At 37.5% G+C, this 17,032-nt stretch overlaps 1 protein-coding gene across 1 annotated transcript in view; it reads right to left on the bottom strand.

The window, feature by feature from the left end:
- Positions 1-13,727, bottom strand: part of kalrnb (kalirin RhoGEF kinase b) — an 83,487-nt gene extending 69,760 nt beyond the window's left edge. The window contains exon 1 of the mRNA XM_084425910.1: positions 13,063-13,727. Coding sequence (XP_084282036.1) covers positions 13,063-13,132 — 70 coding nt within the window. The 5' untranslated portion in view covers positions 13,133-13,727. The remainder of the gene's footprint in view (positions 1-13,062) is intronic.
- Positions 13,728-17,032: the final 3,305 nt, after the last annotated feature.

Here is a 17,032-nt window from a genome sequence, read left to right as displayed (position 1 = left end):
AATGGCCAGTGTTGGGGGAAGTTACTTTTAAGTAATGCATTAAATATTGAGTTACTCCCTATAAAAGTAACTAATTGTGTTAGTTACTTTTTTATGGAAAGTGATTAGTTATGTTACTTTTGCGTTACTCTTTCTCACCTGGGCTGGGCTTGCTTGTTTTTTGTTTTTTTATAACCAATTAAAAAAATATATGTTTTTGCCAAATGTAAAGGCCCTTTCACACCAAAAGTGAAATGACACAGTAGAAGAAAGTTTTTACTTCAGGAATAAAACAAAAAAACTGAAACTGCAATGTGTATCTAAAGTCATTTTTGCTTATGTGGTTTAATTGGATCATCAAAGGTCAGGAGCAAAGACATTGAGACAGTGAGATTAATTACATAAAGTATATTTGTCTAATTCAACATGTTTAATTACTGCAGGTTTGTGTAATATTCTGAGTTTGCATTTCACTGGTTTTATTCATTTTGAGGAATACTGAATCTGTTTTTGTGCAAGTGAGATGAGAAAATGCCTGCTCACATTTAGTCTAGAACTACAATTATCATGCTCACAAAGCGCACACAACGCCTCTGCTCTTACTCACGATTTCTCTCAGTCTATGGGGAAGCAAAGTAGCTTGTGTTAGTAATTTGAAAAAGTAACTCAGATATTTTGTTGTAAATTTAAAAGTAATGTGTTACTTTACATGTTACTTGAAAAAGTAATCTGATTACATAACTCATGTTGCGTTACCCACAACACTGGTTATGGAAAGCTGATTTTTCAGCATCATTACTCCAGTCTTCAGTGCCACATGATCCTTCATTTTAATATGATGATTTGATACTCAATAAACATTTCCTATTATTATCATCAATTTTGAAAACAGTTGTGCTGCTTAATATTGTTCCTTAAGTAAATGAAACATAAATATTTTGTAACACTATGTCTTTACTGTCAGTTTTGGTTAATTTATTGCAACCTGCAAAACTAAAGAACAAAGAAATTAAAAAATAAAGAATTCCTTTTATGGAACTCAAACATTTTTTATTAATGTTTTGGCCAATACAATGAAAGTTAATGAGGACAAAGGCTAACAAGCTCCCAAAAGATAATGTGTGGAAAAATAATAATGCCTTTGATCACAAAAATATCCAAAAAGTAAAACACAAACAAAGTATTGCAAAAAAGTGGTCCATGCAACTATATTCCAAGTCTTCTAAAGCCATTGAGTTTGTTGATCAGTTCACAGATCAGGACATTTGTGTCCCACAGAAAAAAAGAAAGCCATACAGGGGTGCGTTTCCCGAAAGCATCGTTAGCCAACTATGGTCGCAAGTTCCGTCGTTATCAGCATAGTTCAACGGTTTGGTGTTTCCCGAAACCATCGTTCCAACGAACGTTCGCAAACAGCATCGCAAACTTGTGTGGTTGGAACGACAGCTCTCGAGCTGTGGTTAGAAGCATAGTTTCTAGTTTACATGAGATGTAGACTGAATAAATCCTTATCTTTAGCAAAATAAGCAAGCTGACATTCAGTACAACCCGTGTTATTTATTTAGAATACATACAAATGTAATTTACGTCTTTTAGTTTGTCAAGAGATTTAAAACACCGTTTTTGAAGACTGCGCATGTGCGAACGTGCTCTACTATGTAAGAACGAGCCAAATATTGAGTCTGGTAATAAAGCAAAATAACTGAGAAAAATTAGAAATGGTCTTCAGATGCCATGTCTGTAACTTATATGACAAAATCTAGCGTTAATTCGATCTCAAACAGATTAATTAAAATAAGTTATTAGTCTACCACGTGCGAGACGTCATAAACCAACGTGGTTGAACGATACTTTGCGACATACGGTTTCGGGAAACAGTCGTGACTAGCTAGTTGATTTCTCCAACAATGCATCGTACTATGGTAGTTAAGCAGCGAGCTATATAGTTGTATGGGAAACGCACCCCTGGTTTGGAAAAACATGAAAGTGAGAAAATGGGTGAACTAATACATGAAACTGACACAGAATGTCAGAATTAACAATCCAAGTTAAATACACTTCATCAAACCAAAGTACAACAAAATAAATAAAAGTTTTTTCTAATACAAAATAACTGTATTTTTAAATCTCTATTTTTTTGTGAAAAAAAATATTGGTTGTTATCTATTTAGGAAAGATGTGTTTGCATCTGCAAAGATGTGTTTGAAAAGGACTTGACAAAAAAAAAATTGCAGTATTTATTTGCAGCACCATATGAGTAATACCTTGCTAACCTTGCTAGGCTAATTGTTTAATTAAAAAAACAAATGCAACGCTGCATCTTGACTCGATTCAAATACTACTGTATAGGCCTACATATCCTTAATAGCATGTCAGACTATTAAATGATGTCTCAAATTTAGTTAATGTCATACATTAACATCAAATGTGTCCAGAATCAGATTATATAATATTTTTGGATTTTAAAGTGTGCATACAGTACGTGAATGTTTTTTGGCCTAGCATTGCCCACAACATCTTGCACAACAAAAGAGGCTCTGTTCCAAAACCTACTGAGCTGCCTCACTGCCTACTGTGAAACTGTTTCTAAAGCAGCATCCAAGCTGAGATGTGACTGATTTGTAATGCTCTGCATAGGTACACAAAAAAAGCAAAGTAGACTCTGCTCACAATTGATTTCAATGGAGTTTGACATTAGCATATTGCTAAGCTAAAATGTTAGAGCATCATTTTTTTTTTACACACTTTTATTACCACTGAACTATTCAGTAATTAATACTTTTCAGTATATTTTTTCACATGTATTATTCAGTTTTTCAGAATGCGTTGCAATTCATTGCGTTCTCTTTCAACCGTTTCAATTGCAGAAACCAGTTACAGATTGCATGAATCTAAAAGTTATGCAATAATGAATTTAGCTACATGCTAAGATAGATAGCTAGATAGTCCATAGAAACAAGATGCAATTTTATGGCACGCATGTCTGTCATACATACTCAGCAGTACTTTTCCATCATCAGCAAAGTACTTGTCATGCATAATATAACTATGCAAATTGGGATGCAGCTAATTATTAAACTTGATCGACCATGTTGTTTCAAAATTAAACTCTGAAGCACCTTAACACATCCATGATGTATTCCTACAGCGTTTGAGACGGTTTCTTTATTTTGCACAAAACAAAAAACAGACTAGTGTTCATAAAATAGAAAATGCTGGATTGCTGTTTTAGCCAGCACTACCAGAGACCGTTGCAAGCTTTGTGGATACTGACAGCTTTGTAACATCTAAGACGTCAGATGAAAGGACATTAAATTATCCACTGCATACAAAGTCCTATATCCATATTTCATAAGGATGCCATGCATGCATTGTTTCCTGCATGTTTTATGAGTGAATACACTGGGGTACATATTGTATAGGTTTAAGCATGAATGTGATGCAGACTAACTCTGTGTGCATCTTACTTCAACAAAAGAATCACGATTAAAACACAGAGCAGGAAACGTCACCCATACAACCTGACGAGAGGGTTGCGATATGAAGCTTGTGAATTTCCCATGTTACAGGATCAGGGTGTATCCACATAAACAGTTACACAACGCTCATAGAAGAACCAGGAAATAGCCAGCTCTTTGCAATTACTAAATGAAACCAATCCTGCTAAAAAGTTGCCAAACGGCCCCACAGGATCGAATCCTGCCAAGGACTCCAAGAACAGTGACAAGGCCAGTAAAGCTACGTTTATGGCCCTTACAGTCCTGGGAAGTCCGAAACAATGGCTGGCTCTGGCTGAGGTTTGGTGTTAGTATGAACTATTGTGTAAGTCTAAGCTGTGAGATCAGAAACTGGTCCCAGTCCAATAACACTGGCCCGTGATCTCATATAACCCAATTTTATAGGTGCCCGGCTATTCAGGGGAATGTAGGTTTGAATGAGGCAAGGGGGCTATTTTCAGAAGAGTTGCTTTGTGCTTAGAAATACCACCACAAATGGACTACAAGACTAAAAAAACTATTACTTGTAACATCTCAAATATCAAATAAATGAAAATCAACTACAAAAAAAAAGAGAAAAATCTTGGTGAGCAGAAGAGATGAACAGCCTTAATATTTTAAGATGAATCACATTCCAACAAATATCTAAAAATAATCTCTAAAACACTTGTGTAAATCACACTCTCGCTAAAGCCTGTGATTCAAAGCAGAAATGTGTAATGTGATCAGACAGTCTGCTAGCGTCTGATAATATCTTTTAATGGCAGATGGCTTTGAAATATTACATAGATATACAACAATGGTATGTGGTGGGCCTCTGAAATGAAGTCCCATGGGTTTGGCTTTTTTTAGTCCAATGTACATTCATGTTCCATTTCATAATTTTCCATTTTCACAAACAGTTTTTAGGTTAACGGCATGTGGAATAGAATCTACCTTACATTATCAACAATCAACCAATTCTATCATATTTTTATGTTTAGTATGTTTAGATTAAGGGATAGTTTACCCAAAAATGAAAATTTTGTCATAATTTACTAGCCCTCATATCGTTCCAAACCCAAAAGATTTTGTTTAATCTTTAAAACACAAATTAAGATATTTTAATGAAACCTGGGAGGTTTCTGTTCCTCCATTGAAAGTTCATAACCAAAACTTATGGTTATGACTTATGGTTTTCTTAAATCCAAATAACTTTCTTGCAGCGACATCTCTTCTCTGATGATGCACTTACTGGCACGAAGGCATGACAACCTGTCACTTACATGAGATTGACCAATAGCAAACCACAACCATCTAATCAATTCCCCATGGACAAAAACAAGTCCCACCCTACATTTTTTCTTGTTCCAGAAGTCATTTCCCTTTTATATACAATAGGAGAGAAACATCTGTTTCAATGCGACTTTAAATCTTTATTCAAACCAAGTCACCAGAAGTATTTTTGGATTATATCCATCAGGGCAAACTCAGTGGCACTTTTATTCTTTTTATTAGAATACTTTCACTTCCTGTCATTTTCTCATCACTGCACCAATTGAGACGTTTTCTGTAGAAAATCTTGATGGGACTTCAAGATTGAGACTCCCATCAAGATTTTCTACAGAAAACGTTTCAATTGGTGCAGTGATGACAAATGACAGGAAGTAAAAGTATTTTAATAAAAAAAGTGCCACTGAGTTTTGCCCTGATGGATATAATCCAAAAATACTTCTGAAATTGATTTCATTGTGTCCTGGCCAACATAATCACTGAATGTACCTATTCTGCTCAGAGAACTCCAGTCCTGAGCAGGAATCTTGGCAACAGTTGCTACAGCAACCTCTCTGGCCCTCATTCAGGAGAATGGCCTGCTGAGGATGAAGTGTGTGGCGGTAAGTTTGCCTCCCTGAAGACCAAATTTTAAGCACAGTCATCTTCTGAGTGGAACGGGTGTTGAAAGCAACTCTTGCATCTTGTAAAATCCATATGTTAAGGGATTACAGTAAGCTAAATCATAATAACACAAGATAGGTTGTGGTTTTGATCTAGTTGCACTTTTTAAAATCAGTGCTCAGTGAAATATGTTCAGTAAGCAGCTAATTTCTTTCCTTTTATCTTATAACTCCAGTAACTCCAGTAATTATTTACCGTGCTGTTAATTTTCCCGTAGTTCAATTTCTTTTTAATGAATTATGTTCAATGTTCAATGTCCAACATTGTTATATGACCCCAAGGTCATGTCATTATCAAGTTCCAACAGATTTCCCGGAAGACGACATCTTATCTCCACTAATTTTCATACTTGTGTACTATTGCACTCTTGGAAGAGGAGACACGCTTTCTAGTTCAGTGTGTGATGACACATCCAGAGGAAGCTGCATGACAAGTTTCCAAGTTCAAGTTCCCAGGTTTTTTTTCTGGTTGACTGGCCACAACCTCAACAATGTGTCTCTACAGAACACATTCACAAGCAAAACATCCTGGATTTCATTCCAAAATAAAAGAAAACTTTTACAATTACTGATTTACTGAGGTCACTTAGTCAACAAGATTAGACATGGTGTGATTAGTGGACATTTCTATGTAAACAGACAAAATTTTCACTTAGCAGATGAAAAAATCCCATGGACTTCAATTGAGCAATATCCAGAAACCCAAATATTATATAGAGAATAGGATGTGGGCTCTTTCTGACTCAGTCCAGTAAGCAACCACCTTGAAACACCCTAGCCACGACCATAAACTCCCTAATGCATGCTAAAGACTGTGAGATTTCTGCAATCTTGTAAGATCATTACAAATCACACTGTACAACATGGATCAAATAAACTTGGGTACAACATGTACAGTGGGTACGGAAAGTATTCAGACCCCCTTAAATTTTTCACTCTTTGTTATATTGCAGCCATTTGCTAAAATCATTTAAGGTCTTTTTTTTTCTCATTATTTTACACACAGCACCCCATATTGACAGAAAAACACAGAATTGTTGACATTTTTGCACATTTATTAAAAAAGAAAAACTGAAATATCACATGGTCCTAAGTATTCAGACCCTTTGCTGTGACACTCATATATTTAACTCAGGTGCTGTCCATTTCTTCTGATCATCCTTGAGATGGTTCTACACCTTCATTTGAGTCCAGCTGTGTTTGATTATACTGATTGGACTTGAGTAGGAAAGCCACACACCTGTCTATATAAGACCTTACAGCTCACAGTGCATGTCAGAGCAAATGAGAATCATGAGGTCAAAGGAACTGCCTGAAGAGCTCAGAGACAGAATTGTGGCAAGGCACAGATCTGGCCAAGGTTACAAAAAAAAATATGCTGCACTTAAGGTTTCTAAGAGCACAGTGGCCTCCATAATCCTTAAATGGAAGACGTTTGGGACGACCAGAACCCTTCCTAGAGCTGGCCGTCCGGCCAAACTGAGCTATCGGGGGAGAAGAGCCTTGGTGAGAGAGGTAAAGAAGAACCCAAAGATCACTGTGGCTGAGCTCCAGAGATGCAGTCGGGAGATGGGAGAAAGTTGTAGTAAGTCAACCATCACTGCAGCCATCCACCAGTCGGGGCTTTATGGCAGAGTGGCCCGACACATGAAAGCACACCTGAAGGACTCCAAGATGGTGATAAATAAGATTCTCTGGTCTGATGAGACCAAGATAGAACTTTTTGGCCTTAATTCTAAGCGGTATGTGTGGAGAAAACCAGGCACTGCTCATCACCTGTCCAATACAGTCTCAACAGTGAAGCATGGTGGTGGCAGCATCATGCTGTGGGGGTGTTTTTCAGCTGCAGGGACAGGACGACTGGTTGCAATCGAGGGAAAGATGAATGCGGCCAAGTACAGGGATATCCTGGACGAAAACCTTCTCCAGAGTGCTCTGGACCTCAGACTGGGCTGAAGGTTCACCTTCCAACAAGACAATGACCCTAAGCACACAGCTAAAATAACGAAGGAGTGGCTTCACAACAACTCCGTGACTGTTCTTGAATGGCCCAGCCAGAGCCCTGACTTAAACCCAATTGAGCATCTCTGGAGAGACCTGAAAATGGCTGTCCACCAACGTTTACCATCCAACCTGACAGAACTGGGGAGGATCTGCAAGGAGGAATGGCAGAGGATACCCAAATCCAGGTGTGAAAAACTTGTTGCATCTTTCCCAAAAAGACTCATGGCTGTATTAGATCAAAAGGGTGCTTCTACTAAATACTGAGCAAAGGGTCTGAATACTTAGGACCATGTGATATTTCAGTTTTTCTTTTTTAATAAATGTACAAAAATGTCAACAATTCTGTGTTTTTCTGTCAATATGGGGTGCTGTGTGTACAATAATGAGGAAAAAAAAAGAACTTAAATGATTTTAGCAAATGGCTGCAATATAACAAAGAGTGAAAAATTTAAGGGGGTCTGAATACTTTCCGTACCCACTGTATGTAGAGTAGACTGTACGATGATGACACCTATTGAACCGACACAAGTTAGGTAAAGAAGAATACAATATCATTAGCATGCGCAAGTGGTAAACAAATAGACCAAGATAAATCGCACTTTGGCAATTGTGGTTTTTATGTGCGCTGAAAAAAAAGAAGAGGAAGCGAAAGAGGAGAATATGGATGCAGTCATGGCAAGGGAAAAGAGGCCAACTTGGCATGCCAATCTTACAAATGGAGCTTGAGGTAAGTAGTTTTGTTTTAGAGCCATTTCATGTTGCCTTTTTATTGGCTAGTCAGTAGATGAAGGTCACAGCAGCAAACACACTGTGAGATGATCATGCTAAATTTCTGACACTGTCAGAAAATGATCACAGGCTATCTTTGGTTACAAGAACGTGACAACGGAAAAAACTGAAAAATGTTTCAGATATTGCAGGATAGCATAAATATTTAACTTATAACCGTGTCATGTAATTTACCAATATACTTGAAGTACCAAAATCTGCTTGTTACCTTTTTACCTTAAAATGTACTGATCACCAGCATGATAATACAGTTGGTACAACAGTAAGCCACACGATGAATCAGAGTTCAGCGTAAGTGGTCTGTCTACAAAACATGGCCAATACTCGCACATGGTCAAATACCGTCAGGGTAACACACAACACTAAAATAACGCAATAAACATTAACTAAATAACGTAAAATATTGCACAAAACATTCTAATGAACATTACTGATAACAAAAATGAGACAAATTATTCATATTATTAATTATTGCAAAATCATTTATATAAAATATTATTAGCCTATATGTGATGTGTCACAGGCTTCTGGAAATGTCCTTTTACTTACATGCATTTGACAGTATTTTACAGTAAAATGACATGCAATGCAATGTTAAACCATTTTACTGTAAGGTAGTGTCATGATCCCAGCCTGTCCCCTGTCTTGTGTGGACTTTTATGTAATTTCCTGTTCTGTGCCATTTTCTGTAGTCCTTTTGTTGATTGGTTCCCCATTCATTAGACTTGATTGTTCCCAGGTGTGTCTTATGTTGTTAGTCTTTGTGTATTTAAACCCCTGTGTTTCCTGTGTTCTTTGTCAGGTCTCGTCCTGCTGCATGTTGGTGCGACTCAGTTTTGTTCCTGAAGATTTATTCTGTTCTGTTCCTGGTTCCTGACTATGTGTTTTTATTAATGAGTTCTCCATCATTACAGGTAGCTTGCAAATCAACCAATCAACAGTTTTTTCCTGTATCATTTTTACAGTTTTTTTTTTCCTGTAAAAAATTACAAAAACGTATTCAAGTGCAGCTATTACATTTTCACAGTTTTTACGCTGAATGGTGCCCAACAGGAAATGGAAATACTCTTTATCTATGAACTTTGAATGTATGAACATTATAAGTGCAGTCATAAATTCAACAGCTGTTTGCTTCACAGTCCAAAATATGTTTCTTTAAAGGTCCCATATTGTCAAAACTGAAATTTCCTGGCTTTTTTCATGATAACAGATGTTTAGGGGCTATGAAATTACCATATAAGTTTCCAAACAGTCAATCCACAGACAAATGCACACAGCCTGCATAAAGTAGCTGTGCCTTTTCACGAGCCGTTGTGACTTCCGTATAAATGTGATGTCAGAACTACTCAGTCACCGCCTTCAGTCCCACCCCCACCAATGATGGGTCGCTCAGAAAACAACAGGCCAATCAGAAGAGAGGCTCATGAATATTAAGTAGACAGGCCAAAATTGACCTGTTCTTGGCATAGCTCCTGAGAAAGGAGCTGTAAAAATATATTGAGATGGTTTTTGGTACTTATACCTCAAATATATATTCTTAAGGACACCAAAACCTAAAATAAAACTTCAGAGAGGTGTACAATATGGGACCTTTAAAATCGGGGTGTTGGAGCTAAGAATTTATTTCACAACGATCTGTGAACATTTGTTCTCTGGCAAATCTCAAACTTTAAATGTCAAAAGACTCTATGGGTTAGTTACTTTCTGCAAAAAGTAAGTTATGCAAAGCATAAACCACCAGAAGCATAATAGTCATTTAAAGGATTAGGAATCATTACGTAATTATTGCATTAAGAGATAAATATCGTCCTCGCATATGACCACACATATACATCTAGGCTTACGAGTCCTATGATACTTTCTAAAAATATATTTTTGACTATGATTTCATTGGCCTATATTATCAGAAAGGAGACTGTGGTTTTATCACATTACAGACAAGCGTAACATTTTGGCCATAGCCTAAGCAAGAGAAACCCACAAGCTAAGCAGCTTAAAATGATTCCAGCTATAATACACAAGGGACCTTCTTGGTTTTTAGGCCAACTCTCTGTCAACTCCAGTTACTCTGGGCATTGACCATATTCAATTACTTTGAAATAAATCAACTTATTTGCCAACTTACATAATTCCAAATAGCACCTTTTTTTTTTTCATTATGTTGATCTATCTATCTATCTATCTATCTATCTATCTATCTATCTATCTATCTATCTATCTATCTATCTATCTATCTATCTATCTATCTATCTATCTATCTATCTATCTATCTATCTATCTATCTATCTATCTCCAACCCAATCTCACGGAAAAACGAAGTGGCGATTTCGTATAAAACCGTAAAATGTGAATAATACAAAAATGAACGAATTAAAAAAAAAAATTAACCATGAAGGACCACTAACCCTTTCCGTCAAAACATACCTGTCACAGGGGTGTAAACAGATCCCTACAAAAAACATACAATGAGGTCGTATACGGATTCATAAATTCTTTTGCCAGTTTGCCAAAATATAAAATTGTTAAAATTGTGTTGAGATCTATCTATCTATCTCTCTATCTCTCTCTCTCTCTCTCTCTCTCTCTCTATCTATCTCTTTATCTGTCTCTCTCTCTCTATCTATCTAATCAATTCGACTAATGTAAGAGGTAATGAGATTATTAATGTTCATAAACCAACATACAGTCTCTGTTTCATTCTGCCCCCCTCTTACACCTCAAACAAGATGAGCATCTGCAGGGATGCTGTGCATGAACGAGACGCTCGTCCCCACACAGTGATTGTGATCTCCCACATTGGCACAGCTGTGTCTGTCTCTGCTGCCCTCTCACAGTGTCTGACATCCTTGCGGACAAGGGACATCCTGATTCCCAGACGACCAATCCTGTGCATGATTATCCCACCCAGTGTGATCATGCTAATCCGATGAAGAGACCAGAAATACAGGCACTATTAGACTATGTTGGATAACAGCACACATGCCGGAGAATCTCCATCATAGGAGGAATCACAGAATTTGCTCTGTGCACACACCTCTTGCTAAAAGAGATATCAGAGAGACAGTATAGTCTTGAGGGATACTGATCAACTTTAAGCTTTTGAGTCAAAAGTCCAATTACACGAATGCCTGATTCTAGCAGTGGTTTTGTATGTTGCTTTGAAAGCGAAATTGTCTTAAATTAAAATGAGTTTCTTACTCAGCATTTTTGTCTTGTTTTCCAGGACAAACATCTACTGTAAGCATTCTTAAATTGAGATACATTTCCTTAATAAGCAAAAGGACATAAGATAAAATGTATTTTTCTGAAAAGTATATCAAAATTAAGTGAGTTTATGCTTAAACCAAGAAAAAATATCTGTCTTTTGAAGTTTTTATTTTCTTAATCAATGGCAGATATGTTTTTCTTGTTTTAAGTATAAACTCAATTAATTTTGACAAATTTTTCAGGATTATATTTATCTTTGTTTATCAAAAAAAAAAGAAAAAAAAGCTTAATATCTCAAGTCATTTTGCTTCTCAAGTAAATGTATTTTGGCTTGATTGTAGCATTTGAAACATGCATTTTCTGTAAAGCATGCTTCAGGTGAAAAGCACCATTTATACATGAAATGTAAACGTCAAAGTGGGTTAAATTAACTGTATATTTGTACCTGTCCAACAAATGATCAATAGCAAGACTTTGAGGCATGTATAAATATAATAAGTCCACTCTGAGAAATATTCACAGGGGAGAAAAGTGTGACAACTAGCCCCAGAGTCCCCTGTATTCTACACAAACACTCATCCACATGGTCAGCCAGCTCTGATATATATAATATAATAATTATCTAAATTGTAAAATGACAAAAGTATTGGCATGATGTGCAGACACTGATGTAATACAGTGTATGGAGTTCACATAAACAAACACTGTCTGTGACACATAAGGTTAGATGTGAACAACACATAACATTTGTATTCAGAAAACAGCATGTGCACATCATATATGAGGGCATAAGCACGCATGACATACATATGCATGTTCACATTCCAACACAGAGCTTTGCATATAGAGAATATACATTATTGGCGTATGTTGTCAGGCAAACCAGAAGTGGGTCAGTTTTAAGGGTTACAGTTCATGCTCTGGTAAGTGTCTAGTAAATAAAAGTGAATAAAATCACTGAACCACAACTGGTGGAGGTGTCAGGGTTGACATTAGCAAGGGGTTGGCTGGACGCAGAAGAGTAGATGCCCTTCTTTACTCTCTCCAAGCCAGAAAACGCTTCCCATTCTCACATTAAAGAGCCTTTCTGATTCTCGTGTAAAGGAAGTACAGTACTGAGACTATATGCTGTTTGTGTGAATCAACAGGCTTCAGGCTCTGAAACATGAATCAATGTCACGACCGACAAAAGGCTGAGCCACTCCCGCGCCCGCCGCGGCGCCGCGCTGCGCGATCCCCGGCGCGTCCGGAGGTGATAGTAACGTAATTAGAGAATGTGTTGAAGGTGTGAGGAAAAAGTGACAGGTGAAGAAGTATCCTATTTACAGGGGGATTCCTTGCTCTTGTGCACAATAACCCAGACACACAATATAAGGGCGTTGAACGTGCCAATAAAAGGCACTGCTATATGAACATCACACTCTGGCTTTTGAGGAATATGGCAGTTTTATCACACATATAATGCAGGCTCTACAATGTAATGTGATATCTGTAAAGCGTGTGATGCATATCCAACCTCTAAATGATGCCATTCAGACAGCTTCTATCCTGTTTAACTCAGTAATGCAACCTCAAGGTGTATGCACGGATGGTGGGTAAAATAAAAGAAACTCATTGACATCCATTGTAACAAAAGCATATAATAAAACTACCTGTTTTGAAAAAAGGCTCCGTATCTGCATCGTTCGGTCCTTCCTCAGCCGCCTCGGCAGAATTCATCATTGCAGAATATGTTTCCACGGATGATGATTATGATGATGGTCAGATTTTACACCTACGGATCTTTATAATCTATGTGTGAAGAACACTAGAGCGCGTGGCCGTCTCCATTGGTGAACGCTCGTAGTAGTGAACGATGATGATGATGATGATGATGCCGGAGGTTCTGCGCTCAGCGATACTTTATCCAGCGCTCCACCGGGCGCTATTGTTTAAAGCCTCCCCGCCTCTGCAAGACAACTGCTGGCTGGGGGAACCCCGATAGAGAGAGAGAGAGAGAGAGATAGAGTCGTAAAAAAAGCGCGTGCAATGTTAATGCAGGTCTTTTAAAATCCCTTATTCATTCGTTCCTCCTCCACCCGTAGTATATTCCTCCATTCGTTCGATCTCTCGCACAACCCAGTGGATATAATGGCAGCGCTCCCCTACACTGACCGAACGAACCGCAATTTGCCTCCCACTATTACAGATGAAACAATGCAGCTAACGCAACGACTGTTGTAACGTTAGATATTTATATAGCCAATACAATCGTTCGCGCGAGGGAGGTTCTTTATTGTGGTGCAGCCTGTCTGGAGAACTGGACCAATCTATGCTCCTGATGCGCTCAAGCGCTTCCTAATAATGGGGTGTGTGTATTTTTCAAGAGGCCGGAGAACCCCTACCATCACCATACGGTCCTTTTTAAGGGACGCTTACTTATTAGAACCAATGAATCGCTGTCTGTTAGGGCGCTTTTATCATTGGAACCTCCTTTATATTAAAACTTATTTGCAGTTCTGACCTTATTTCTTCGCTGAATATCAACTAATATTATTTAAAAAATAATATTGGCCATATTATTAGTATCAGTACAACAGTATGCTTTGCTTTATATATAATATTTGGCATAATAATGGATATATTAATTTAATAATAATTAATATCAAATTATGTTGTATTTTTTTTAAAAACGCCGGTTTATTTGTACTTTTAGGTAACAAACGAAAATGGTTGCAAAAAAAGAAACCAAAACTGGTATGGAATAAATATATGAGTGGAGCGGAGCCACAGATGTCCCCTCTCAGATCAAAGCGAGCGCGTTCTGAAATCACTCTCCAGCTCGAACTCCACTCCAGGTTTTCCACTTCCCACTCTCTGCTAGCTGATGAGAGAAACCCTACTCCAAACGCGTGTAGCCTTCGTGAAGTTCGTGCTATAACTTTTAGAAACCATAGAAAGGCAAAACCGCACAACTCCGCTTAAAATTATCAAAATCACAACGCTAAAAAAAAGCGTTGTGATTCCCACTTCGCAAACAGAATGACAGCCAGCCAATCAAATTAGAGGACCGAACTAACCTGTCTGCCTATGTTAAAAAAATAAAAAGACTAGCAATGATTAGTAAAGTAGCACATTACTGTATTGTGTTAGAGATTCTCAGTATGGTATAATAAGTATAATTGCAACAAAATTATTCTGTGTGTGTGTGAGAATTTGCCATCAGCACTAGGCTACTGTCAATCACCACACCCCCTTATGAATGAGAATGTTTATTTAGAAATCAAAAGTATGCTTGAACGTGGGTACAATTGTGTTGTTTCTGGAAGTTAAATAGCCCTGTCGACTCTAACCAGGAAATTTAGTCCTTCCTGTGATTCAGATTTTGCACATGGGTGAATTTAACATCTGCGAAAACAAATGATTGTATACTTAATGATTGTGTTACCACAGTATGACTTGCAGATTACGATAACATTAAAATGATTAAGCATTCTAGTGCATAACTTAAATTCAATGACTGAGAAATGTTTTCTTAGAGAGAGATTGAGGCTAGAAAAAGGATGGTGAAATGCCGCCCTCTTGAGGAAATGTGGTGTCATAGAGGCCTCAGCTTCTTAGATACAAAAATACATACCGGTAGGCTAGTTCTTTAGTATTTTGTCTGAAACAGCCATTGAATTCAACAAAGCACGCAGTGTTTTAGTAGAAAGACTTTATTTCTATAAATTTGCTGCTTATTGAAATGAACCTGATTGTTGATTGTTTATTCTTGTTGGTTTTATCTTGCACCAAAGCAGGTGATCATCCCTCCGGAAGGATGTCATCAAATCCCAGCTGGAGAACATCACTGAGTGGGCAGCACTGTGAGGATCAAAACGAACAGCTTCACATCACTTTATGTAGATATATTCAACCTGCTGAGAAAGCAGAATACAGATCTATACAAGTCATCAAACATTCATAAGGAAGAATACAAATTCTTGAGGTACTTTAGAGCTCTGGTCCAGGGAAACCCCTGCGCACCATTGTGAATCTCAAACCTGAACATTTCACTGCTGTGCATGCACAGGTGATCATTGACAGAATTTATGGTTTACATAAAATTCAATAATTTGGTTGAAGGGATGATTGTCTGCAAAATGCTATTGTTGTTAATTGCTTTTGTTTTTATAAAGACATTCAGAAAATGAACAACGATCAGCTCACCTGCATGTTTGGCCTTTGAGATGTTCTGTGACCACTGACCTGTACATCTCTCTGCCAGAAGTGGACAGATAGGTTTTACAGACTCGGGAATTGGGATGACATGGCACTCTTTTACCTGGATGCATAAATGGGAATTAAATTTTTCATTTTTCATTTCAGATATCTGTTTCTTATTTTAATATAGGCTATCTCTAATTTTAAACAAAAAAAGTAAAAAAGTGTATTTTACAAATTTCAACGATATAGATAACAACTATATACGAATGTAGCCTACCTGAACCCTGACTCAATATTTTTGTCCACATAAATCGATTAATCTCTCATTTCTTTCATCACAGGAAGGCATATAATGGCATGATGAGGTGTCTGATTTCATCAGTAGTCCTAAGTGTGTTTGGGATGAGCACATAATGGGAAAACGAGAGGAAGAGAACAGACTGAAACCTCATCTACCCATTTCCCAGGAGCCTTGAAACACCCCAGTCAAAAAATAGCATTCAGGGTTTTCATATTTCTTGCTCTGACTCAACACTGGATGTAATGTAGGGTATTCAGCACTCGAGCTGCTCTGATATGTGGTCAGCAGTATCAGATAAACAAAATCTGTAGACCATTTATTGTGACTGATTTAATTTCAGTAGAATTGATGAAAATAATAATATTTACTATTGACAAAGAAAATTACTATACATACATACATTTAGACTATCTACATACATTAAAAGCAGCAAATTCAAAATAAAAAGTAAGTTCATTCTCCAAGGCAGAGAGATGGAAACTCGAGTTTGCGATTTGGACTCGAGGTGCGCTTAAAGGGATGGTTCACCCAAAATGTTAAATGTTCATCATTGTCTCACCCTTAGGTTGTTCTAAACCTGTATGAATTTATTTCTTCTGCTGAACACAAAGGAAGATAATTTGGAAGAATGTCTGTAACAGTTGTGGGGCACTTCCATAGTATTTTTTCCACAGGCCCATGGGAGTCAATAGTGCCCCACAAATGTTTGATTACAGAATTTTTATTTTTGGTTGAACTCTCCCTTTAAGTCTAAAAAAACGACTTGTGACTTTACTTGGACCCAAATATTTGAGACTTGACTTGGCCTTTTTAAGTACTTCTACCTCCAGCACTGACACGGGGGATTATCATTTTACAAAACCGCGAAGTTTCAGTTCTTATAATTCTGCCACTCCATCTCCATAGAAACACCTTTTTGGCGTCTGAACCGGTCTGAACTGAAAGTCTTAATGGGCGTTAGCCAAGTCTGAGGAAACGATTGGCTAGTGTTCATACGACTGACATAGTCTGAGACCAATAGACGAAAGGTTTGTAATGATTTTACCGTAATTCACCAATCAAATCCAGAAATTAAAACGAACTGTTTTTCTATTGGACTACGGCACCCGGCTTCCGTTTTGAACGCAACGATTGCA

The sequence above is a fragment of the Rutilus rutilus genome (assembly GCF_951802725.1).
Source record: "Rutilus rutilus genome assembly, chromosome: 12".
NCBI lineage: Eukaryota > Metazoa > Chordata > Actinopteri > Cypriniformes > Leuciscidae > Rutilus > Rutilus rutilus.
The sequence above is the reverse complement of the archived record's forward strand: the minus strand, read 5'-3'. Positions and strand labels throughout refer to the sequence as shown.